The sequence below is a fragment of the Chiloscyllium plagiosum genome, chromosome 5 (genome assembly GCF_004010195.1).
Source record: "Chiloscyllium plagiosum isolate BGI_BamShark_2017 chromosome 5, ASM401019v2, whole genome shotgun sequence".
In the NCBI taxonomy this organism is placed as follows: Eukaryota; Metazoa; Chordata; class Chondrichthyes; order Orectolobiformes; family Hemiscylliidae; genus Chiloscyllium; species Chiloscyllium plagiosum.
Window position 1 is genome coordinate 54,001,187 of NC_057714.1, and position 25,781 is coordinate 54,026,967.

The 25,781-nt window shown below is 39.3% G+C and overlaps 1 protein-coding gene across 5 annotated transcripts in view; it reads left to right on the forward strand.

The window, feature by feature from the left end:
- LOC122549908 (tensin-3-like) overlaps positions 1-25,781 on the forward strand; it is a 434,491-nt gene that overhangs the window by 280,456 nt on the left and 128,254 nt on the right. For all 5 annotated transcript variants that reach the window (XM_043690124.1, XM_043690125.1, XM_043690128.1 and 2 more), the window contains 2 exons: positions 12,521-12,571; positions 18,236-18,358. In XM_043690124.1, coding sequence (XP_043546059.1) covers positions 12,521-12,571; positions 18,236-18,358 — 174 coding nt within the window. The remainder of the gene's footprint in view (positions 1-12,520; positions 12,572-18,235; positions 18,359-25,781) is intronic.

A 25,781-nucleotide genomic window follows, 5' to 3' on the forward strand; every position in this document is an offset into this window, starting at 1 on the left:
ATGTTAAAATCCCCCATAACAACTGTAGTAACATCTTTGCGACAGGCCAATTTCAGCTCCTGATTTAACTTACATTCGACATCCAGACTACTGTTTGGGGGCCTGTAGATAACTCCCAAGAGGGTCTTTTTACCCTTAGTATTTCTCAGCTCTATCCACACTGACTCCACAATCCCTGATTCAAGGTCCCCCCGTACGAGGGACTGAATATCATCCCTTACCAACATGGCCACCCCACCCCCTCTGCCTGTCAGTCTGTCCTTACAATAGCACGTGTAGCCTTGAATATTCCTTTCCCAGGCCCTGTCCACTTGAAGCCACGTCTCAGTTATCCTCACAATATCATATCTGCCAATTTCCAAGAGCCTCAAGCTCATCCATCTTATTTCTAATGCTTCGTGCATTCATATATAGTATTTTTAATTTGTTACTGCCCTCACCCTTCCCATCAACTCCTATTTCACTCAACCTTACAGCATGATCCCTTTCTGAGTTTTCTGCCTCATTGATACAGTTGTCTTTCTTGACTTCTCTTGTTCTAACTTTCCCTTCAATTTCCTTCTTAAACATCCAGTTTGTCCCCTCCCTCCTGCTACTTAGTTTAAACATAGCTGTGTTGCCTTAGCAAACCTGCCTGCCAGAATGCTGATCCCTAACCTATTAAGGTGCAAACCATCTCTCTTGTAGAATTTATGTTTACCACCAGAATCTACAATTTTTTTTGTCATGGATTTGCACAAAGTGTTGCTTTGCGAGAACATTCTTTGACTTTTATTCTGATATTTTGACTTTATAGAAGTTTCTCCTTTCTGGGAGAGATGGTATATTGATATTATCAACCTTTGATGGGGTGGTCATTAAAACGGGACCAAACTCTCTTTCTGAAGAAAATTGATAACTGCAAAAGCCAGAGTCTGCAGAAAGGATCAGCATTGATGCACACGAAGTGTGGAAAATTGAAAAAGTTGTGGAGTGGCTTATCAAAAGGAGGTGCACACTCCCATAACTAGTGAAATGCTGGTTTTAAGTGAAATCTGTGAGTGGATTAATTCTAAATCAGCAGGAATTTTTTTTTTTAGTTTTAAGTGACTTTACACAGATTCAATTAAGTCAGAGAGAGAGCCACTTTTGAAGGTTATATTCGTATGAAGATAGAAGCAAGACAAGGCCATTCAGTTTATAAAGCCTATTCTGCCATTCAATATGATCACGGCTGATCATTTATATCAATGTCCTTCTTCCATCCTATTCCAAAATCCCTTTCAGTCATTGGTATTTAAAAATCTGTCAGTGTTTAAATGTACGCAATGATTCGGCTTCCACAGCCTTCTGGGATAGAAAATTCAGAGATTCACAGTGCTCTGAATATAAATTATTTTCCTCTGTTCAGTCCAATGTGACTTCCCCTTATTTTTGAATTATATCCCCTGGTTTTGGACTCCCCAAACAGGGGGGAAAATCTTACCTGTATCTAGTCTATTGATCCCTTTCAGTATATCCTACGTTTTAATGAAATCACCCCTCGTGCTTTGAAATGTTGAGACTACAGCCCCCATTTTTTCAGTCTCCCTTCAGAGGGCAATCCCCACCATTCCGGGAATAATCTAGTGTCGCTTTATTGCACTCCCTTCATTGCAGTAATATCTACCCTAATCTAAGGGGATCAAAACTTTGTGCAGTGCTCCAGGTATGTCCAAGTAAGACTCCAAACAACTTGCTGTTCATAACTTAATGATTTCTTTTGTTCAAATTTAACATTGAACTACGTCTTTTTGAAATGTGATGTAAAGTTATGGCCAGTCACCCCCAAATGTTCTATTGCAAGCAGATTATTAGTTCACCCTTTTTATACATAGTACTAGATCAGAAATAGTGCACTCTCCAGTACTGCTCTAGTAAACCATGCCTAACACACTGAAACTTCGTGGCATCAGGACTGAATGTTGTGGACCCACAGGACAACTGTACTGCTGCCCCTGGTGGGTTGGCTACTGTCAGTGGGACAGGAGATTCTTAGGAATGGTGACGATAGTCTCTGGGTCATTGTATGTCAGGTATGATTCCATTAGAATGATTGTTAGGTTGTTTCTTTGACTAGCCTGTAGGATAGCTCTCCTAAATTTGGTGTAATCTCCTAGATGTTAGTATGGACTGCGCAAGATTTGCTGCTATATCTTTTCCGGGGCCTTGGTGATGTCAGGTAGTCCATCTGGTTTCTTTGCTCTTATCCATCCATTTGAAGGCTGATATAACTGTGTGTTTTGCTAGACCATTTCAGAGGGCATTTAAAAGTCACCCAGATTGTTGTGGATCTAGAATCACATACAGATCAGATGGGTTAAGGTTGGCATTTGTAAATTAGATGGGTTTGTTTAGATCGGGATGGAAGTTGTTGAAAAAGAAGGGTTCTCTGCATTTCTGTTCCAATTCTGTCACCCAATTTTTCGAGCCAGCATAGCCACCTACTTTCGTCCTATCCGACTCACTATCCATTTCTTACCAACGAATGAGGTCAGGCTAATCGGCCCATGATTTCTCATCTTTTGCCTTACTCCCTTCTTAAACATGAGAAATAACATTAGTGATTTTCCAGTCCTCTGTGACCCTCCCTGACTCCCGTGTTACTTGAAAGATCACTACTAATGCCTCCACTATCTCTTCAGCTATCACCTTCAGAGCTCTTGGGTGTAGTCCATCTGGTCCAGGTGGTTTATCCACTTTCAGACTTTTCAGCTTTTTTTGCACCTTCTTCTTGGTCATGGCCACCGTACTCATTTCTGCCCCCTGATTGTCTTGAATGTTTGGGAAATTATTCTCATCTTCCACCATGAAGACTGATGCAAAGTACTCATTCAAAGTATTCAGCCATTTCTTTGTTCCCCATTACTAATTCTCCAGCATCATTTCCTGGTGGCCCATGTTCACTTTTACCATTTATATATCTAAAGAAACCCTTGCAATCTTTCCTAATGTTACTGGTTAACTTACCCCCATATTTAATCTTCTCCCTCATTTCTTTCTTCATTGTCATCCATTGGTCTTTATAAGCCTGGCAATTCTCTGGTTTCCCACTGCCCTTTGCCACATTATTTGGTTTCTCTTTTCCTTTTACACTGTCCCTGGCTTCCCTGGTCAGCCATGGTTACCTCATCCTCCCTTTAGTATGCTTCTTTTTCCTCGGGCTGAATTTTTGGTGTGTCTCCTGAATTGCTCCCAGAAACTTGGATAGACAACTTGATGGATGTTGTCTATCAAGATTTCCAAAAGCCTGTGATAAGGTCCCACACAGGAAGCTGTTATGTTAGAGGGTGGCATGGTGGCTCAGTGGTTAGCACTGCTGCCTCACAGCGCCAGGGACCTGAGTTCAATTCTAGCCTCTGGAGAATATCTGTGTGGAGTTTGCACATTGTCCCCTGTCTGCGTGGGTTTCTTCTGGGTGCTCCAGTTTCCTCCTCCATTCCAAAAGATGTGCAGGTTAGGGTGAATTGGCCATTCTAAATTGCCCATAGTGTTCAGTGATGTATAAGTTAGGTGTATTAGTAAGGGGCAAATGTAGAGTAATGTTTCGGGGAGTGGGTCTGGGTTTGATGCTCTTCAGTGTGTCAGTGTGGTCTTGTTGGGCAAAATGGCCTGTTTCCACACTGTGAGGATTCTATGAAACTCCTGCCATTGCTGTTTCACTGTCTTTCCTACTTGACTCCTCTCCCTGTCGGTTCTGGTCAGCTCATGCCTCTAAAGTTGCCTTTATTTAACTGTAGCATCATTATATCTGATTCTACCTTCTCCTGCTCAAATTGCAGAATAAATTCTATTCTGTTATTTTCACTGCTTTCTAAGGGTTCCTTTATCTTCAGCTCCCTTATTAAATCTGCCTCATTGTACAACACTAGATCCAGTGTTGCCTGTTCCATAGTTGGCTCCATGACAAGCTGCTCCGAAAAGCCATCTCATAGACATTCCACAAACTCCTTTACTTGCGATCCATTACCAACCTGATCTTCCCAGTCTGCCTGCATACTGAAAGTCCCCATGATCACTCTAACTTTGCCTTTCTTACAAGTTTTTCTATCTCTTGGTGTATCTTATGCTCCAAATCCTGATTACCATGTGGAGGCCTGTACATAACTCCCATTATTTTTTTTTGCCTTTTGCGGTTCCTCAACTCTACCCACACAGATTCTACATCACCTGACTCTCCTTTGTTTATTACTATCAATTTCATCCCATTTTCTTACTAACAAGGCAAACCCCACCCCCTCTGCCCACCTGCCTGTCTTTTCAATGGGATGTATATCCTTGGATATTTATCTCCTGGTCTTGATCCCCTTGCACCCATGTCTCTGTGATACCCACCACATCATACCTGCCGATTTCGATCTGCACCATAAGCTCATTTACCTTATTTTGTATACTGCATGGATTCAGAAAATTGTCCCCCAATTTCTTTGAGATAATTATTTTGCTTTCAACATTGTTTGGTCTTAAAACGTAGATGAAATCAGAAAATATTTCTGTGTGTTTGTGTTTATCTTTCTTCCACTTATGAATTGTACATATTTTGTTTTGCTTAAATCTTATTTTTGGCTATAGATATTTAAATTGAAGGCAAAGTAATTTCATGCTTTTCTGTACGATCTATGGGAGCTATGTACAATCAGATTGCGTCAGTACAACCTATTATAAGTATGGACCGGGCAATGAACCATGCAAACGTGGAAGAAAATAATTGTCAAACACGTGATACTAGGAAGTGCAGGCATGAATTGCATGCTGATATAAAATTCTGATATTTTCTGTTAAGTTAAGGTGAGTGAATTTAAGCATAAATTCAAGTACTGCTGTGAAATAGGGTTTTGCTTCTCCCGGGCTGTATGTTTTTGAAGTGCACTTGTGTGTCGATCAAAAGGATCTGTTTAGTTTATGTTTCTGTGGATTGCCTAGTGAGTGCTACAGATGAGAAATGTGGCCCATTCCACCAGGAAGGAAACTTCTCATCATTCTGTCTTTTTCCCTCACAAATATTGTGAATTAAATCAATCCATTTGACAGATAACCTTTGTTTCTCTGACCACAACCCTGCCAGTTTTGATTAATTAGAAAAGGAAAACTTTTTATCTTCTTTTGTCACAAAAGAGTTCAAAAGATTTAACCCAGACTAGTAATCCAGATTCATTTGTGTATTTCTACTTTGCTGGCTGGTCACTCAGTTTGGGTTTGAGAACATCAAAGCTTGCACACAATCTCAGAGTTGTGGATGCTTGACTAAACCAAGACTGATAACTCTCAAACCTCGTTAAGCTTCAAAATGTTGAATGCTTTGAAAGTGGAGAGCTGGAATTCCAGACACAATCTTGGCACTGACATTAGGAGGGTATCCACTGGTGCTCTTCGGTAATTTACCTTGTGTTGAAACATTGGGAATTGCAACCAGTTGGAGGTGGGGCTATCTGCAATGCTTTTCAACCTTGGGATGTCAGACTGAAATTTACAGCCAATAATTTATTTTTTGAAGGCCAATTAGTTTCAAAGAAGGATGTGCAGTACTTTGTGTCGAGTAACTCCCACAAACAGCAGTGTTATGTTGGCCAGACAATATGTTTGGAGCTCTAGATAATGAATATAGGCATGGTACTGGGTGAGCTCCTCAACTCTCCTTTGTAAGGATTCCATGGGATCTTTTCTGGCCATGTGAGAAGAAAGATGGGACTCCAGTTTAATGTGTCATCTGAAAGACAGCACCTCCAAATACGTAGCAGCTTGGAATGTTGTCTTACATTTTGAGTTCAGGTCTCTGGTGTCAGACTTGAACTCAGAATTTCTAGTTCAGAGATGAGAGTTACCAACTTAGTCGCAATTGACATTGGAACAAATGACCTGTCAGCAATGCTTTAAAGTCGGCACATTTGGACATCATAAAGACCATAGATGAAGGTTTCAGGAGAGTTTTAAAAATTCTCACATGGATGTGAGCACTGCAGGCTGGGCCACCATTTATTGCACATCCTTTAGTTGCTAGTGAAGAGGTTTTGGTGAGCTGCTGCCTTGAACCACTGCAGTCTGTTTAGTGTAGGTATACCCACAATGCCATTCGAAAAGGAATTCCAGAATCTTGACCCAATGGCACTGAAGGAATGATGATGTATTTCCAAGTCAGTTAGCAGGTATACTGAAGGAGAGAATATTGATGTGTGTAGTTGGCATTGTAAATGGGAATTGGTTTATTCTCCTCAAACTAGACACTCGTGACAGAATTGTGCCTTCTCTGGAGGTAGCAAGGAGGGGAATTATTGATGTGTTGGCCCTTCTTGCCATCTCACTGTTTAGATTTTTGACAAGAAGTTCCATTGGTGGATTTGGTGAGCTGCCAGGCCCTTAAGTGTTCATCTAGCAACTCTTTCAGGGGTTTGAAAGTATATCCCTGATTATACAACTTTCCAGTAGGTGAGAAAGGTGGATGATTTGCCAGCTGGGTAAACAGGGCAATCTGACTGCCATGTTTGGGTTTTTTTTTATTCACTCTCAGAATGTGGGTGTCACTGGTTAGGCAAGCATTTACTACCCAGACGGTAGTTAAGAGCCAACCACATTGCTGTGGGTCTGGAGTGACATGTAGGCCAGACCAGGTAAGGATGGCAGATTTCCTTTCCTAAATGGCATTAGTGAAGCAGATGGATTTTTCCGACAAGTTGGCATCAGTTTCATGGTCATCATTAGACTCTTAATTATGGAATTTTCATTGAATCCAAATCTGTCATGGTAGGATTTGAGCTCATGTCTTGGTCATTTCTGGGGTCTCTGGATGAATAGTCTTGTGACAATGCCACTCGCCCATTGCCTCAGTTATTAGCTCCAGTTGGTGCCTCCAATAGTCTTGATCTGGAGTAATCAAAAGAATATACTAGATTAGATTCCATACAGTGTGGAAACCGGCCCTACGGCCCAACAAGAGGATGGGGCAAAGGCATGGCCTCTAAAGGCTACCCCTCTGCCCTTGTTCCTGACATCCCCAATCCATTAATACTCACCCCGATGAAAAGAAAAACAAACACTTAACATCTCACCATTGAATCCCCTGGGAAGTAGAACACAGCTAATGGTCTGTGAAGCTCAGTATCTGTTGGTCTTTGAAGGCTGCATGAGGCCAGCAAGCTTGGCAGTCAGCTCAGAACAAATGGATTGGAGTGTGGTAGGCTGGATTTCCTTGGGCTGTGGAAGTGACAAGTTAGACAACACGTAACACACTCAGCCCCCAAGCATAGTGATTACAGAAAAAAAACTGATGAATAGATTCTGATTTCCCTTTCTTCTTCTGGAGAAGTGCATGATCTCTGAATATTTTCCCAAAGGCTGTTACCAAGATTTGTCATGTAGGGAATCATGAACTGAATTTGCCATCTTATCAGTTCTTTGTGCAGCACTATTTGTGAAGAAATTCCTTTGACTCTTAATAATTTCCATGTGAATTGAATACGATATAATATTCTAAATTATTATGAATTATGAAACTAGTAATAATGATTAGAAAAATCTATTCATTTACCTTAAGCAGAGTAATTATGAAAGAAGTTCTAAAAAGCAGAAACAAAAAGTTAATAAAAAGTTTCTCAGGCAAAACAGAATCTATTTCTCTAGACTACATAGATGTGCTGACCTGAATAACATTAGTTTACAGTCTAACAGAAAGTGCTGGAGAAACTCAGAAGATCTGGTAGCATCTGTGAGGAGAGAAGCGCAGTTAACGTTTGAGTCAGAGATGCTGTCAGAGCTGCTGTGTTTCTCCAGCACTCCGTTTTCCTCTCAGGTGTCCAACATCTGTCATCTTTTGCTTTTGTTTCAGTATCCATTCTGACAGTCGTTCAAAGCATCCATCATGTTGTAACATCCCAAGCCAGGGTTTGGACGCTCGGGATATTGAGAAAAAAGCCTATTGCTAAAAACAAATATGACATTTTGATCCTGATGCTCAACACAGTTTGCATCATGCCAGGGAGGTGGGGTTTAGTTTCAGGGTGAGAATTTTAAATTCTTAAATAGCTGCAAAATTCAGATCATCCTTCTAAGCTGTACTGAAGACATGTGATGAAGCAGTCCCATGGGCCAGAACAGGAAAGTTTAGTATGTTTGCTGCACTTAACTAGTGGTCCAGTTTGGACAGTTGTAGAAATGAAAATAGTAAGGTCATTTGATTTTCAACTGGGAGGTTTAGAATCATGAAGGCCTAAATGGTTTAAAGGCCTTTTCTAGTCCTTCTCTAATGCTGTTTTGAAAGTTAGTCTGATGCATGTTTTATACATATATTGTTTTTAACTATGATGTTGCTGGATTTACTTGATTTGTTACTTAAGTTGAATTCCACCTCTAAACTAATCATGTTTTATCATTTAAAGCTTTTAACATAAAACGTGCAAGAGATACTATCCTGTCCCTTCAAAATCACCTTGCAAATAATTATCAAATGGCATGCCAAAGACTTGTATTCACTTCCCTATTACTCTAAAGTATTGCAAGCCAATTAACATTCCATCCAGTGGTGATCTCTTCAAAGCTCACTCAATTAGGCTGGAAACAAATATCAGTAGTTCCTCCAACCATGGTCCACACGACAATAAGCTAGAAGATTAAAACAGTCTTTTCTCATCCTGATATTTCCTTGTATAAACTGTAATTGCTTTTACAAAACTCATATTTGAGAACACGGTAACTGTGCATACATGATGACCTAAATGGCCCCCTTATGGGCTGTTACAGTTCTGAGTTTACATGGTGTAGATATTGGCACTAAATAGCGCTTTTTTTTTGAGAATGCACAGTTGCCTGGAATTGAACAGAAAACCTTTCTTTTGGAAAGCCTATTTCTGGATACAGATGTTGTCATATTAATGACCAGTAACTTGTCAGGATTTGATTCACATGATTGGTTTATTTATTTAACACAGTAAAACACTTCATTAGTTATGAAGCAGTCATTACAACAACCCAATTGATTTCTGTGTTTGCTGCATGCAGACTGATAGCATAGACTAGTAACCAGGTATAATTGCAACGTTGTATACACAGAGCACATGAAGTTTTTAAATGTGAACTCTTGTAAAGGTAGGATGCACATACAACAGATACCATTTCTAATTTCACCTATTATTTATCGTTCACATTTCTATTTTCTGTTAAAATAGTTTTCTCTAACTATTCAGCCATGAAAGAACAACGGTAATTTTATTTTGTCTTCAACCAGTATTCACATACAAGCACTGTGCAACAGAATTGCTAGAGAGCCAATCAATTCTTTCTTCTCTATTGAGCCAAGGAGCACTTATTAAATACTTGCCCTTACTGAGAACAACTATTTCTGCACAGATTAGGAATTGAACTTGAGATGTTCTTGTCAGTATAATCAGCGGCACTTCAGATGAGCTCAGAAAGGGGGTTGACTTTTGTGTATAACATGATTCACCCTATTTGGCTGACATGATGTTGCAGCAATCTTCTTCATCACACATGCTGATTCTGTAACTGACCATCGTCTTGATGTACAGGTTTTTTAAAAAAATCTATCAGTTTGGAATATGCACATTCAGATTTAAAGTTCGCAATTTCAGTTGAAGTCCTTGTCCTCTCGACATTACCCATGGCTGTTCACTTTGCAAATACTCAGTGGTTGGTTACTTCCATTGAATATTTTACACCTGTATTAATATTATAATGTGTTATAGTAAACTTGTATTTTCTCGTTAATGTGCAAGTTAGTTTTGCCATGTGCACAGACACTGACAACTATAGTATGTTGCAGCTTCATTATTGTGTATATGTTTTACACACACACATCATTGTGCATAAACAAAAATATTTGTTTCAAATTGCAGTGTGTACCTACTGCATCAGGATACTTTACAACATTGCAGCTACAATATGAAGTTCATCGTTAAAATGGATGCTTTTTGCAGAGCAACTCATTTACTTGCCTTTTAAAAATTGTGAAGTGCTAATACTACATGATTAACACAACTTGCCTAGTGTTTTGTCGTGACAGTCCTGTACGGCTTATTTGTTTTCTAATTGGCTTCCTGTTTAGAGTCATAGAGATGTACAGCATGGAAACAGACCTTCCGGTCCAACCTGTCCACGCCGACCAGATATCCCAACTCAATCTAGTCTCACCTGCCAGCACCCAGCCCATATCCCTCCAAACCCTTCCTATTCATATACCCATCCAAATGCCTCTTAAATGTTGCAATTGTACTAGCCTCCTCCACATCCTCTGGCAGCTCATTCCATACATGTACCACCCTCTGCATGGAAAAAGTTGCCCCTTATATGTTTCCCCTCTCAGGCTAAACCGAATCCCTCTAGTTCTGGACTCCCCGATCCCAGGGAGAAGACTTTGTGTATTTACCATATCCATACCCCTCATAATTTTGTAAACCTCTATACGGTCACCCCTCAGCTTCCGACACTCCAGGAAAACAGCCCCAGTGAAAAGGCACTAATAGAATGCAGCTGTCAAAGTTTGCTCACTTCAGCAACAACCTAAATTAAAGTACACTGTGTTTGACATAAAATATCTATTTTATTGGAATGTTCAAACTCTCAAATTCAAAGAAATTGGTAATTGAGTAATTAAAATCCCTGAAAAATAATGATGGTTCCAGTCAGCTGTAATAAAAGTAACAGCTTCAGTCAACACAAATCACTATTTTCTATTTGAGTTGGCATGTGTGACATTTGTTGCATTGGAGACTCCAGTATCTGTGGTGCCTGGTACACCTTTAGGTGATGATTTGAGATAGTTTCCATTGCCAAGTTGCTATGCTCTGTGACACATATGGTCAAATACCAAATCGACCAATGGCACACTTGCACTTTAGTTTTCAAAATAAAATTATATTTTTTAGCCAGCACGTCACCCAGCCCGGCCATAATGTGATTCAAATGATACAGTAATGAGCAGGTGAGAGTAAACTTGGGATCTGATATCCTGAGGACTGGATGAGCAGTGAAAGACAATGGAAGCTAAATAGACTCTCAGTTATGATGCTTGGGAAAGGATGAGTTCAAGTAAGAGACTGAACTATGGATCTTCATTTCAGTGCTCTGAGAATGTGAAGTAACAGAAGGAGAATGTTTGGAGTTTAAAAGAAACTGGAAAACTACTTGAGATGAGCAGTATCTGCTATGATGCCTCTACAGTAAAAGCAAATTAGTTGCACTGGGGCGAGAAAGAGATTGCCATTGAGATTTGGAAGGGACTGTCTTCTTGGGATGAGTTCTCAGTTGCCATTTGAAATCCTGCTCTGTAATAAGTGACCTCCAACCCAACAAAATGTGTGTATTTATGTGCTTTGGCTGCTATCTCATTTGAAAGAGCTCACATTTTATGGAATACTATTTGAAAGGGAGTGTCTAGAAGTCGGACACTAAGAAACTCAGAGAACAAAGGGATCTTGGGGTGTTTGTCCTCAGATTCTTGAACGCGGCAGGACAGGTTAATCGGATATTAACAAGGCAGATGGGACATTTGCCTTTATGTTAGCCATGGCATAGATTATAAGAGCTAGAAGGTTATGTTGAAGCTGTACAGGAATTTGGTTAGGCCATTGTTGGAGTAATATGTGAAGTTCTGGTCACCCCATTATAGGGAGGGGGTGAATGCATTGGAATGGGTGCAGAGAAGATTCATCAGGATGTTGCCTGGGGTGGAGCATTGCAGCTGCGAATAGAGCGTGGATAAGCACAAGTTGTTTTCTGTGGAGCAGAGAAGATTGAGAGGAGACCTGATTGAGGTGAATAACATTATAAGGGGCATGGACAAAGTGAATAGAAAGCAACTGTTTGACTTAGTTGAAGGGTTAATAACAAGGGGGCATATTTTAAGGTGATAGGGAGGAGGTTTTGGGGTCATTTGAGGAAAAACATTTTTAGAGAGTGGTGGGAATCTAGAATGCATTGCCTGTGAGGATAGTTGAGACAGGAAAACTCACAACCTTTAAAAAGCATTTGGATGAGCATTTGAAATGTCATAACATTCACAGCTATGAGCAAGTGCTGGAAACTGAGACTCGGGCAAATTTAGAGTAGTTTAGTTGGTGCAGGCTTGATGGGCTGAAAGGCCTTGTCTGAGCTATCTGATTCAAAGTATAATTAGTCAAAATATTTGGAGAATTGTAAAATAATAATAGATGACTCTCCACATTGTGTTTTTATAGAATGTCTATGGTAAACATCATACAGAAAATAATGGATTAAACCAGAATTCTTATGGTTACGAATAATCTTTAAGTTAATAGCAGTTTCCGTTGAGTTAGAATTGTCTGGCATAAATGGCAAAAAGTAATGTTTTGATGAATAAACCAGTGCACAGATGGTTCAGAAATAAGAAATATTTTGAGTTGTCTATCAAATTACCACATTATATTCAATGGTCTTTTCAATTGAACCATTGGCCACTTTTAAGCTTTACAAATGCTAGTAAAATATTATCACTTTGCTAAATTTATTGACCAATTTAGTCCTTTGTTTTCTGCAGGTATTCAACCTTTCTGAAAGGAGATATGACCTTGTCAAGCTTAACTCCAAGGTACAGCATTGCTTTATTTTTCTATAGTATGGTTTTGTGCGTGTCTAATCTCTGTTCAAAAGATCCCAAACCTTAATTTCAATACTGTATCGTATCACGTGACTGACATGCTGTAACTTTGTAATGCTATTTATCAATGTATAGAATCACTTCTGTTTTTGGGTTTTATGCATTTGGTTAGCTTAAACCTGCATTCTGTCTGTTGAGTTTTACATTTTCTCATTTATTGGACCATTGTCAAAGAGGTCATATCACTCAAGATACAGTATGGCTCTGAAAGCCATTTGGCTCAACCGGTTCATGCTGATGTTTATGCTGCATTTGAGATTCCTCACCATTTCTCATGAATCCATAACAATTTATTCACCACCACTTCATTTGCTTGTTTACATTTACACTTTTGACAAGCTGAAAAACAGTCTTAAATAGTCTTTGAAAAAAGTAAGATTATGAAGTTAAATGTACAGAATGTTAATTCTCTATTGTAATATGCAAGAAGATATCATTATGAAATAAGCAACTTTTTCCCAGCATTAAATGTTTAATATGAGCAGCCTAATTAATTGGAATATGTTTTTGTATAATAATCTTGTTTTGTTGAGCAGCAGTGCTGACTTAGTTTTATCTATGTCTAACGGTTTACTATGGAAGCTTTTTTGGGCTTTTTTTTAATCTGCCTTGTTTGAAAAATAGGAAAATCAATGCTCCAGTTTTATTTCTGGACAGGACGACATTCTGAATTAATAGTGCCTGAGAAGTGCGTACCAGTAAGTGGTGCATTGGGTCACCTGGCACTGACCAAGGAACTGGAAATGACAATGGCAATAGCAATCTCAGCATTATTGACCAGCAAAGCCCTCCTCATTAACATCTGGGGGCTTGTGGCAAAATTAGGAGAGATATTCCAGAAACCAGTCAAGCAACCACTTGGCGTTATCTGTAATGTGTGCTTTGGTTAGTAGTTCTACGTCCAGTACACTGGCCAAATCCTGTGTGACTGGCAAGAAGACCCACCACTAATTATGGCCCAGTGCTACACAATTGAGAGGGAGTTGACCTGGGAGTCTTCAAAATTCACTACGGACCTCAAGATGGTCCGTAAAAGAAGGTCAAAGATGACAAAGAAACCACTTGTTGAGTACCAGCAACCCCTCCTTCAGCTCTTGAGTTAGTACTCCTCCTGGGCGAAACACTGAAGATGGCCAGGACACAAAATCTATGGGCATCTTCAATGTTCATCACCCAGATTTAGCTTGGTAATGCTGCTACTGACTGAGCTAGCCGAGCCCTAAAGGACATAGCTGCAAGCCTGGGCCTGTGGTACCTTTTGAGAGAATTAACAAGAGGAAAAAAGAAACCTACTGAAATTACTATCACCAATTTACCTGTCACAGAAGTATCTTTCCCTTGACAGTTCTTTGTAGGAGTGATCACCTGACACCAAGGGAACGAAGATTCAACCTAACACTGAGGATACTTTCCATTGGGTTTTGTAGCATGGCTAGCTTGCATAACGGGGCTGCTTTCAACCAGAACTAGCAAATCAAAACTGGGCATCCATGCGATGCACTGGGCCACCAGCCCCAAAAGAATTCTACTTTAATACAATCTGTAACCTCATGGCCTGGCATATTCCTCACTCTACCTTGACCATCAAATTGGATAATCAACCTTGGTTCAATGAAATGTGCAGGAGGGTGTTCCAGGAACTGCAGCAAGAATATCAAAAAACAAGAGATGCCAGTGTCAACCTGATGAAGGTATACCACAAGACTGCTTGAATGCCAGACAGTGGCAGCATTTCATGATAGAAAGAGCTAAACAATCCTGCAAACGACGGATCAGATCTAAGCTCTGCAATCTTGCTCATCCAGTCATGAGTGGTGATGAATAATTCAACAAAGATCCCCATCCTAATATCAGTGTGAAAGACAAGGCTGAAGTATTTGCAATCATTTTCAAGCAAAAGTGCCAAGTGAAAGAACCATCCTGCCTCCTCTTGAGCTCCCCGGCATCACATTTGCAGTCTTGAGTTAACTCACTCCACATGATATCAAGAAACAGCTGAAGGCACTGGTTCCTGCAAAGACTGTGACATAGTCTGAAAACTTGTCCCCCAGAAATTACCACCATCCCCGGACAACCCGTTCTGGTTCAGCTAAAATAATGGCAATGTGGCAAATTGCCCAGGTATGACATGGCCACAAAATGTGGAATAAAGTCACCCTTACCAATTACTGTCAAATTTACTTGTAGTCAACCAAATGATTGAAGATGACGTTGAAGTGCAAGCAAGCAGTAGTTACTTAGCAATAACCTGCCCACTGACACTTAGTTTGGGTTCTGCCAGGGCCATTCAGCTCCTGACCTCATTACAGCCTTGCTTCAAACATAGATGAAAGAGCTAAATTCCAGAAGGGAGGTGAAAATTGACATCAAGGTTGCTTTTGACTGAGTGAGGTATCAAGAAGTCCTTGTAAAACTGGTGTCAGTGGAAATTAGGGAGAAAGCTTTCATGCTGGTTGGAATCATATCTGGCACAAAGGAAGATGGTTATCTTTTTTGGAGATCAGTCATCTCAGCGACAGAACATCTCTGCAGGAGTTCCTCAGGGTATTGTCCTCGGCTGAGCTATCTTAAGCTGCTTCTTAACAACCTTCCTCCATCATAAGGTCAGAAGTGGGGATGTTTGCTGATGATTGCACAATGTTCAGCACCAATCAGATAGAGTCATAGAGCTGGACAGCAAGGAAACAGACTTTTTGGTCCAATTCATCCATGCCAACCAAATATCATAAATAAATCTAGTTTCTTTTCCAGCATTTAAGCAATTGTGTTAATGTTATTCAGGCTTGGGTTGACAGGTGATATTCTCATCACACAAATGTCAGGCAATGATGATCACCAACAATCTAACAATCTCCTCATGACATTTTGTGGCATTGCCATCACTAAACATCTTGAGGATTACCATTGACCAGAAACTGAACTGGACTTGCCATATAAATACAATGGCAACAAACGCAGATCAGAGGCTATGAATACTGCATTAGCTCCTCAGTGACTATCCATAATCAACAAGACACAAGGTAGAAGAGAGATGGAATCCTCTCCAACTGGTTTGATGAGTACACCTCTAATAACACTTCAAGTTTGGCATCATTGAGGGCAAAACAGCTGCTTGATTGGCATTACATCCCCCACCTTCAGTATTCTCTCCCTTTACGATACATGGACACTGGAAGCAGTGTGTACCTTCTACAAGTCACAAAGCAGTAATGTACCAAGGCTTCTCAGGCAGCACCTTGCAAACCCACAATCTCAATCACCGAGAGCATTAGATACATGAGAATAGTGCTGTCTGCAACTTCCCCTCCATGGCATCATCCTGCTTTAGGACTATTTTGTCATTCCTTTATTGTCACTGAGTCAAAATCTTGGACATTCTGCCGTAATAGTAGTGTGAGCGTCCCTACGCCATATGGATTTCAATGCTTCAAGAAAGCAACTCAGCATTGTCTTCTCAAGGGGACTTGGGGATGGGAAATAAATACTGGCCTAACCAATGATGATCACATCCTGTAGATGAAGAAATTTTAAAAATGTCTGAGGACTTTGGGGCATATATCCTGTAATGATGCTGGATGAAAGTTAGCTCAAGCTGCCCCTATAAAATCGGTCATTATTCACCCCGTCACTATTGTTCGTTGTCACATATGTTCATACATGAGCTGGTATTGTCATTGATTTTGACTTATAAGTTACTTTGCAGCTTTCAAACGTGCTGCAAAGCGCTATGTTTATTTTACACTTCATGATGCAGATCTCTATTATTTATTACTTGTTACTACCCTCAAATCTTTTGCAATTTGCCTATTTTGGAAGCAGACCAGGGAACCAGCCCAAACATCTCTTTGCTTGTTGAAGCCAAAGTTCTTTATGACAACACCTATGTTTCCACGGTTTCATCAATTGTTTTCAGAATGGTGCCACTTTCCACCCACTCCCTAAAAAACAGACTTCAGTTCTACCTGAGAGGCTGCAACAAATGGAATCACTGAAGAAACTGTCTTCAAATTAAGCCAACAACATGAAATCACATTTTCCCATCCCCAAACATTAATTTTAAAAGTTACAATTGATCAGCAGGATTCTAGATTAAAAATTATCCCCTGGGTGGCTTTCCCTTTATGGGATGTGGATCATGCAATATAATTATGTCACAGAAGATTTCTGAACCCTGAAGGTATTGGCATAGCAGTGTATGCCTCATGCTGCACACTAATTCGTCCTGGATGGCGTGATTAAGAACTTTTGATCCCTCTTTTAATGATATTTTACATAAAAAATGACTTGCCATTTATGCCTATGGTATTATTTTAATCACTTCTTTGGCACTTTGATCTTCACATTTTTATTTTCATTTTGGCAGTTCTTCATATACATCATTAAATAACGTCCACTGAAGAATGTGTTACTGCTGAAGTAATTGAATGGGTTGCAATTGATGGAGAAAATGGAACTGTATATGGTTTAAGCTATTTCACCCTTTCCAATCTTTCATTGGTGAAATAAGAGGAGAGAAATTGAACATTCTCCATTGTGAGAATGCCTCTCATATTCTCATAGGAATGTTAGAAATTTAGGAACAAGAGGCCTGGGAATCCCAGAGGAGCCTTACAATTTACTGTTCAGCTTCTCATTTGTACATTCTTACATGTCACTCAGCTCCTTTGTTTCTCCAGATACATGTCTGATATATACTGTTTTCTTTTATGACCATTTGCAGTTGCATCAACCATATGGCGATTATCCCTAATGTTAACACTCTACTTTTTGCCAACTTTCTGTTTTGAAAATATTTCATAATTTTTGATCCTTTTAACCCTGTGGTTTTTCTAGGTCAGTTTTATTCATTTGCTATAAGTTACCGTAAGTTTGGATGTAAGTTTGCTCGCTGAGCTTTTAAGGTTTTATATTCTGTTTTCCTTTAACAGCCCATTAACCTCAACCTATTATCATTGTTTTAATAGTTCCCTTGTTGCACTGACTTTTACTCTTTTCAATCTAAGAATTTCAGAAATTTCCGTTTTGTTCAACTGGTGATCAAATTGGTTAAAACCACATGTTTTAGGAATTCCTATTAGTTTCATTGGGAATGCATGCTTTTTTAAAATCCATTTTAGATGGACAAGGGTTCACATGGGTCTGCCCATGCAAATGTGGTTCAACATTACATTTTTTTTAATTCAAAGTGGTTCTTTAGAAAAGCAGCTGTTTGTTGGAAGTAATGGTTGTAGTTGCCAAATGGTGGAAAGAAACAAGTGCTTTTATCTTTGTCATTCATGACTTCACATTTGGAGAAAGTTGAATATTCATGTATTCCAAATCACATAAATTGCAGACATGGCAATTATATGGTTGCCTGAAAATATTAAAAGTTTTAAATGTCCTGCAAACATTGTTTGTAACATTGTTAGTTCCTCTGTGATGACCAATTTTACAATGAATTTGATGGATAAGCATCTTCAATTTTCCTAATTTTGAGATTCAACTCTGAAAAATGAAGTTTTGCTTTAAAACAAGACACGCAGTCTTTAAAAAGTAATTTACCAGATGTCTTTTGTTAACTCTTGAGAAACTAAAATTTGCTTCACATTTCAGGTGATGGATGTAGGTTGGCCTGACCTTCATGCGCCACCACTAGATAAAATGTGTACCATATGCAAATCTATGGAGACATGGATAAACAGTGACCTACTTCATGTGGTGGTTATCCATTGCAGGGTAAGCATATTCCACACTGCTACTGCACTTTTATGCCTAACTCTTTCATGTTAATCCATAATCATTTACTTTGTGAACATTGTCTTTTGTCTTATAAAGTTTGATCAGGTCAGATCAGAGTTCTTGAATACCTGAAGACCCTTCACTGGACTTGAAAAGGATACTTTCTATCATGCTACAAAAATAACTTGCCTTTTTTTGAATGGACGATATGATTCAAAGATTATAAGCATGCCTGTTTTGAAAACAGGAAAAAGCCTCTCAATAGTGCAGTTGCATTTGTTGTCTGAGGGATGCTAATTCTGTGAAGTAGAATTTGATTTTGGACTGATTGTAGTTACTGTTGTATTGTTCTGAGCTGAACGAGAGAATGGTTTGATACAGAGTAATGTTTTCTTTGCACTATTTTACTGATATTGCCTCAATGACAAGCTCAGAAAAGTACTTCCATTCTCATTACCATTATTGTGACTACTTTGAGCAATATTATAGATTTAGCCCCAGTAGGTGGCAGATTGTGAATAGGATTATGCTGGGAACCTGTAGCTACAAAAATTGATTTGAGGTAACACAATCTTATTTTCTGTTGGATCTTTACAGATTCCACAGGAAAAAGCAGCATAATTCCTCTTGCTGCTCTCAAAGCAAGGTCTACAAGATGAAAGGAGTAGCACATAATGTATTGCCTAGTCCTGGTACAAGATCCCTCAGTGTAGTGAATAAAAGCAATTTGTGTTTACTAAACTGGGTTTGATCCTTAGTCTGCGATGATATAGTTGATTTCAGGTTTTAGGCGAATAGAGAGTGAGTTGGGTGGGTTGGATGCAGAGACGGCATAAGTGATTTCTGTATTATCAGGCAAGTGCAAGGAATGTTGCCTGTGTTCTTCTCCCTGGTTGGCATGCTGCAAAGCATACCTGTATGGGGAATGGATCAGGATGGCTTGAAGACTTTTGTAATTGAATGTCAAGGTTTATGAATAATGACCTTTTGGTAAAGTATTGCTTGGCTGCTAACAATTGTGCAACCTTATCCAAACACAAATCACAAGTCAGCAAAGGAAGAAAAAAACTTTCTAAAATCAGTTGCGTTTATCTTTTTTGGCTCTTTTCAAGCAAATGTAGTTAGGGATTATATATCCAGGATATAAAGGATTGTGATCAAAAGCTTTTGAAAATTAGTCACCACTGGATGTGAAACTCAAGACATTTTAACTTGTGAAACTCATGACAAAATGTTTTGGACCATTTGCATTTTGCTTTTGGTTTTGCTCTCATTTTTCTTTGTCAGTTCTACCATATTTTGAGGAAAAGTAAGATTTTTTTTTAAGCCATGATTAGGTCTATGGTTATACTCCATTCAAGGTCCCAGTTTTGGACTCTAGTGCCAGAGGAGTCACTTACAACAAGTGACAAGCTTATGACGAGCTATACCTGACCATATCTGTCAGATTAGGGCTAAGAGGTGAATGATACATTTGCTCATCAGTTAGTTTCTGCATTGGTTTTGCATTTCATAAACTGATAAACAATACTGCAAAAGTGCAAGTTCAACATCAGTGTATTTTGTTTTATATTGAAGTAATAGGTTTAAGGTGAGGGGGGAAAAGAATTAAAAGGGACCTAAGGGCCAATTTTCTCGTGTAGAGGATGGTGCGTGAATGGAGTGAACTGCCAGATGAAGTGGTGGAAGCTGATACAGTTACAACATTTTAAAAGGAATCTGGATGAAGTGATAGGGCCAAATGCTGGCAAATGCGACTAGATTAATTTAGGATATCTGATCGGCACAGATAAATTGGACCAAATGGGTCTGTTTTCATGCTGTATAACCCTATGACTCTATATAGTATTGGTCATTTTAAAATATGAACTACAGTGAGTGCTATTCTACTTGTCACACTTTTTCCAAAAAGAAAATGAGCAGAATATTTTTGGTAGATTCCATGATCCCTTCATTTCTAAAACTTGCAGTTCCGTACTGAGTGGTAACATTATCTGACTCATTACTGAGAGAAGACTCATGAATCTTAAAGAAACACTTTCTCAAGTTCTTTGTTTATACTCCTTTTCCCTTCTCTGTAGAGTGGTTTATGTTTTTGCACACATTAAATTAGTAATCTTCATTTGTATCCATTGATGAATGTTTCAATGAAATGGACATCCCTGTCAAGCTTTACAGTCTGCACACAGACAGTGCTTTCCAATTGGCATCTCTGAGTGTTGGTCATTCATGAGAACCGACAGCTAATTTCCCTCCTCCCTTTCACCATCTAAATTTCACCTCTCCAAAAATGTATTGTAGCAATCAATCCAGTCGGGTTCAATTAACTGGGAACAGGCTAGCAACAGTTCGTATGATTTCATGGAACATTGTGGACTGCCTTTATGCAACAGAGCATTGAAACTGAATAATGAGAAATGAATTTCTTGAGCAAATCCCTTCCTGTGTGTCTTGTATGGGAGACCCATCTGGCAGTGGCAATTTTTTAACCATTGAATTCTCAAGTACAGTAATTATGTCAGGAAAACCCAATAACTGGAGTAGGGCATGCATGCCCTTAAGCCTGTTCCACCATTTTAATGGATGACACATACTTTTGCTCCATTCTGTCTCTATAACTTTGTCTAATAAAAATCAGTCAATTTCAAGTTTTCAAATTATTAACACTAATAACTGTTGCCTATGGGACTAATAACTGTTCACTTTGCAAATATGTGGGTGTGCTATAATTTTTTTCCAAAAAAAATTGGATCTTTAGAAACCTTTTATTTCTACAGAAAGTGCCTTGGAAATGTCATTGTATAATCTATAGTTTTTGATAACACAACTGCAGAATAGAATGTGGGTTACAGTAATGTAGTCACAGTACATGGCTGAGAAAACTTGGCAATGCATTGTCCTTGTGCAGGTTTTGATATTAAACCAATATTCGGCAGAGTAGAATGACCTGTTAAATAAAGGTCAAGATGTTCTTCTACATGAGCTTAACTGTATGCACCTAAATTAAGTTTAATTATGAGATATCAAATTCAAAATCTTCAAACTTGTTTATATGTCTATATATGTCTTTGTTTTGATTATTACAAAACATGTGCTTGCTTCACTTTTCTGCGTTATTCATGTGACAAGTTAGATCAATTTTCTTGGAAGAGAATATTGGAGGAATAAACTTTTTGTTTGTAGTTGTGTAAGATCTAGATGGAATTACGCATTCATCACTTAGTGGCATCAAAATGCTGGAAGTACTTAATTGATGGAGCAGCATCTGTGGAGAGAAGGATAAAGTTAATGTTTCAAGTCTGTGACTCGCCACCAGAATGAAAAATGCTAGAAAAATAACAGTTTGAAGCAATTATGGAGACAGGAAAGATGGAAGGGGAGAAAGGAACAAAAGGGAATGTCTGAAATAGGGTAGTGAGCAGCGGTGATCAAATGACAAAAAAATATTTGTATAAGGCAGGAAGGAATGGTCGTGGGACAAGGAAAGAACCAAATGATAGCTCTCAAGAAGATGTAAATGGTAACAGCAAAGTGTTTGCTAACAGCTGCCTTATGTCAAAGGAAAAAGTGAACAAAAGATAGGATCTGAAATTGTCGAATTCGGTGTTGAGTTCTGAAGGTTGTAAAATGCATAAATGAGGGGTGAAATGCAGTTTTCATGTTTGCCTTGAGCTTAGAACAATATATGAGATTGAGCCATAAAAAGACCAGAATAAGACAGACATTTGAACTGTCCTACCTGTCCATCTGTCTTCCCACCTATCCACTCCACCGTCCCCTTCGACCTATCACTATCACTATCACACCCCACCTGCATCTACCCATCGCCGTCCCAACCACCTTGAGCCTAGCCTTCTATTTATCTCTCAGCGGCCTCCGCCACATTCCTGATGAAGGGCTTATGCTTGAAACGTTGACTCTCCTGCTCCTCGGATGCTGCCTGAACTGCTGTGTTTTTCCAGCACCGCACTTTTCAACTTTGATCTCCAGCATCTGCGGTCCTCACTTTCTCTCCTTTACTGATGTTACCACTGTTGAATCCCCCACTAACAATATCTTGGGCGTGACCATTGACAAGCAACTGAAGACTGAATGAGCCATGGCAAAACACTGTCCATGTTGATTCCACACACAGTGACAGCAGTTTGTGGCATCCACAAGATGCACTGCAGCAACTCATCAAAATTCCTTCAACAGCACCTTTCAAAGTGTGACCGCGGTTACTCAAAGCGCAAGGACAGCAGATTCTTTCTAACACTGTCACCTGTAAGTTCCCTCCTAACTACACACCATCCTGATTTGGTACTGTATCATCATTCTTTCAATCCTGGAATGCCCTTCCTAATAGCACTGTTGGTGCTATTGGGGATAATTAGAGATGGGAAGTAAGTGTTGGCCCAGACAGAGATATCTAGATTCCATAAAAGAATTAATAATAAAATAAAATGTCAATCAACTAGAAGTTTGAGCTCAGTTTGTTGACTGAATGGCAGAATGAGTTAATCTGCATTTGGTCTCCCCATTGTAGAAGAGATTGAATTATGAGCTGTGAATACAGTATACTGAATTCAAAGATGTATAAGGAAATCACTTTCACCCAGAACAAGCAATTGGAATATAAGGGCTTATGCCCGAAACGTCGATTCTCCTGTTCCCTGGATGCTGCCTAACCTGCTGCGCTTTTCCAGCAACACATTTTCAGCAATTGGAATATAAGACAGTGTGATGAGAGGACATAAAACAACTGATATTGCATCTCCTGTGTTTGCAAGGGAAGATGTTTGAGGCAATTAGAGAGTGGATCAAGCTGTTTGGGAGGGAACAATCCTTTCGACTGTTGAAAGAGGAGAGCAAGAGGTAATTCACTGGTGTCATCATGCTGTAGGGTTTCCATTTCTGCAAACTGGGAGTTCTTGTTTCTGAATTTTTTCAGTAAATAAATGCTGAAGCCATTTCACTCTCTGCAAAGTCCCACTAACTGCAGGAGTTTTGATTTAACTGTAATATTGATTGAAAGGAGAAAATTCCAAACTGCTAGAATTCTGTTGTTTGTTTTTAGAAGTGCTATGGTAGAATTAACATCTATCTGAATGCACAGAATAAGAAGTTATAGTTTTAATTTAACATCTCCAAAAGGAAAACCCTACCAAGAATACTGAATACTCATCAAACTTTTCAGTGTCAGTATAGAGTACATGCTCATGCAAACATGAAGAACAATAACATATGCATGAATCTAACTGTTTTCCTGTTGTATTGTGAGTAATTATGCAGTGGTCATTAATTTAATAGTCGTGTTAAATTGGGATGGTGCATGTATTGACTTTTGATGGCATGCTTTGCTAAAAATCTAAATTGGTAACAAAATCAGACAAATCAGCTTCCAAGTCAGTGACATGTGAGAGGTGCATCGTTTCATAAGATATGCACTGGCTATATATTCCCCAGCATGATCTTAGTGAAATAATGCTCCATCTCGTGTTCTGGTGTCTGCTTTAGCAATGTGTTCTCTTTTCTAAATTGACTTGCATGGACCACTGCAATTAAATGGTCTGCAAATTCAAGCCTCTCCTCTCTTTGAGTTGCGACTGAGTTTTGTAATTGCTTTGACTTCTGGTGAATGGCATTGCACACTGAAGTTAGAAGATGTAGTGAAGTTAGATGCAATATAAACAAATCATGAAGAAATGTGAATCTGAATATTTGTCACTGCATTAATGAGTCACAAAGGTTTACGATTTGTCATCTGCTGTCAACAGCTTCTAAGTTGCTACCATTGTCTGTTATTGTGACTTCATGTCCTGTACTCAGAAGTGTTTTCATATTGAGTGAGGACACAATTGAGGTTTGCTGTCATACCTCCAAAGCTGATTAATCTGCCGGTACTTCACGGTCAAGACTCTCTGGTGGAATGGCAATTCAGCAACATGTACTGTTGGTGACTAGCTTGCCCAACCCCTACCCCCCAGTTCATAGCTAAGGATGGGGCCAAGAATTAGATGAGAACCGGTGTGTTTTTTTTACTTTTTTCCTTGAGATCTCCCTTTTATTCAGGTGGTCATCACAAAGTGGTGAAAACTAGTGAAAATGCTCACCACTGTTCTTTATCTTATGTGACATTAAACCATTGAATCCCAGAGAATTTCCCATTGCAGTCTCCCATCCATTAATGCAACTGCAATGTCAGTTTCAGAAAGAATAAGCCAGCTAAATTAGATTGAATAATAAAAATAAAATAAATGGATGGGGAAAAACAAAACATTGGTAGCACGATTTAATAATTATATTGCTTTGAATGGAGGACTGTTGATGTACATAAGGGACATGGCAAATGCTATTGTGGTAGGTTATGTTTTTCTGGAATGCTCGGCTGCTTTTTTACAATCATTATTACTGTCATTGGCTTTTACAGGACAATTTGCATGGAGCACATCCATTCAACAAAGATATGTTTGGCAACGTGCCTCAGATTTCCAAACAATGGGATTGAGATATCTCACACCTGGTTAGGACTGAGTGTTAGAACTTGCCTACTCTAAATGGTGTAGATTTTTTTGGCTGAGAGGTTTTTATTTGCTTGTTCTTGCCCATTCAACGTGACACACTTGTCTTCTCTGTCTGTACTAGAAAAGCACAAATCCACAGTGATCATTTTGAATCTAGGAGGAGGGCTTCATTGATTTGACAGAAAGTGTTTGTTTGAAGCAGTGTTTTTATAACAGAAGGTTTGAGCTGAAGTTGGAAATTCTTTGTATTGTTGGCATGTGTCATGCAATTAAGATTTTAAGTCATTGCAACTTTGTTTTGTTAAATATTAGAAGAGTAACATCTTAATCCAGCCAGATCCTGTGTTGCCTTCCTGTCTCCCAGGGGATCAGTTGCTGTAACAGAATATACTATGGCTTCCCAAAAGAAATGGTGCCAGTCTCCTGAACACTGGATCATCAGTGACTGGACGTTAAACCCGAGCTATATGCCAGGACCCCATGGCGGTCCTGACAGGCTCATCTACCTGGGAATTATCTGAGAAGACTTAATTAACAATGGGAAAACCACCGGCTTCCTGCAATACTCCATAAAAATCTTCTACTTCAAGCTAGATTTGGATACTTCAGGCAGTTCCAAATTACTTAACTGGATAGTTTCCCAAGAAATGTTCGACAGATAGAACACGAGTGCCTGGGTAATTTGAGAACTGAGACCCCAATTACTCTCTCTGCCCACCCCATATCCTTACCTGTTCAGTGAGATTCACACTGGACCTTTAAACTTGGCACAACACAACTAGTGCCTGAAAAAGGTCATCATTCTGTCTTCCCCAACTCTACTGTGGTTCAATGGAACTTTCCAATGGATGTTGAACTCCACATGTTTGGTAAAAACAGACATGGACGACCTGGTAAGAAATGTGGGGTGTAGT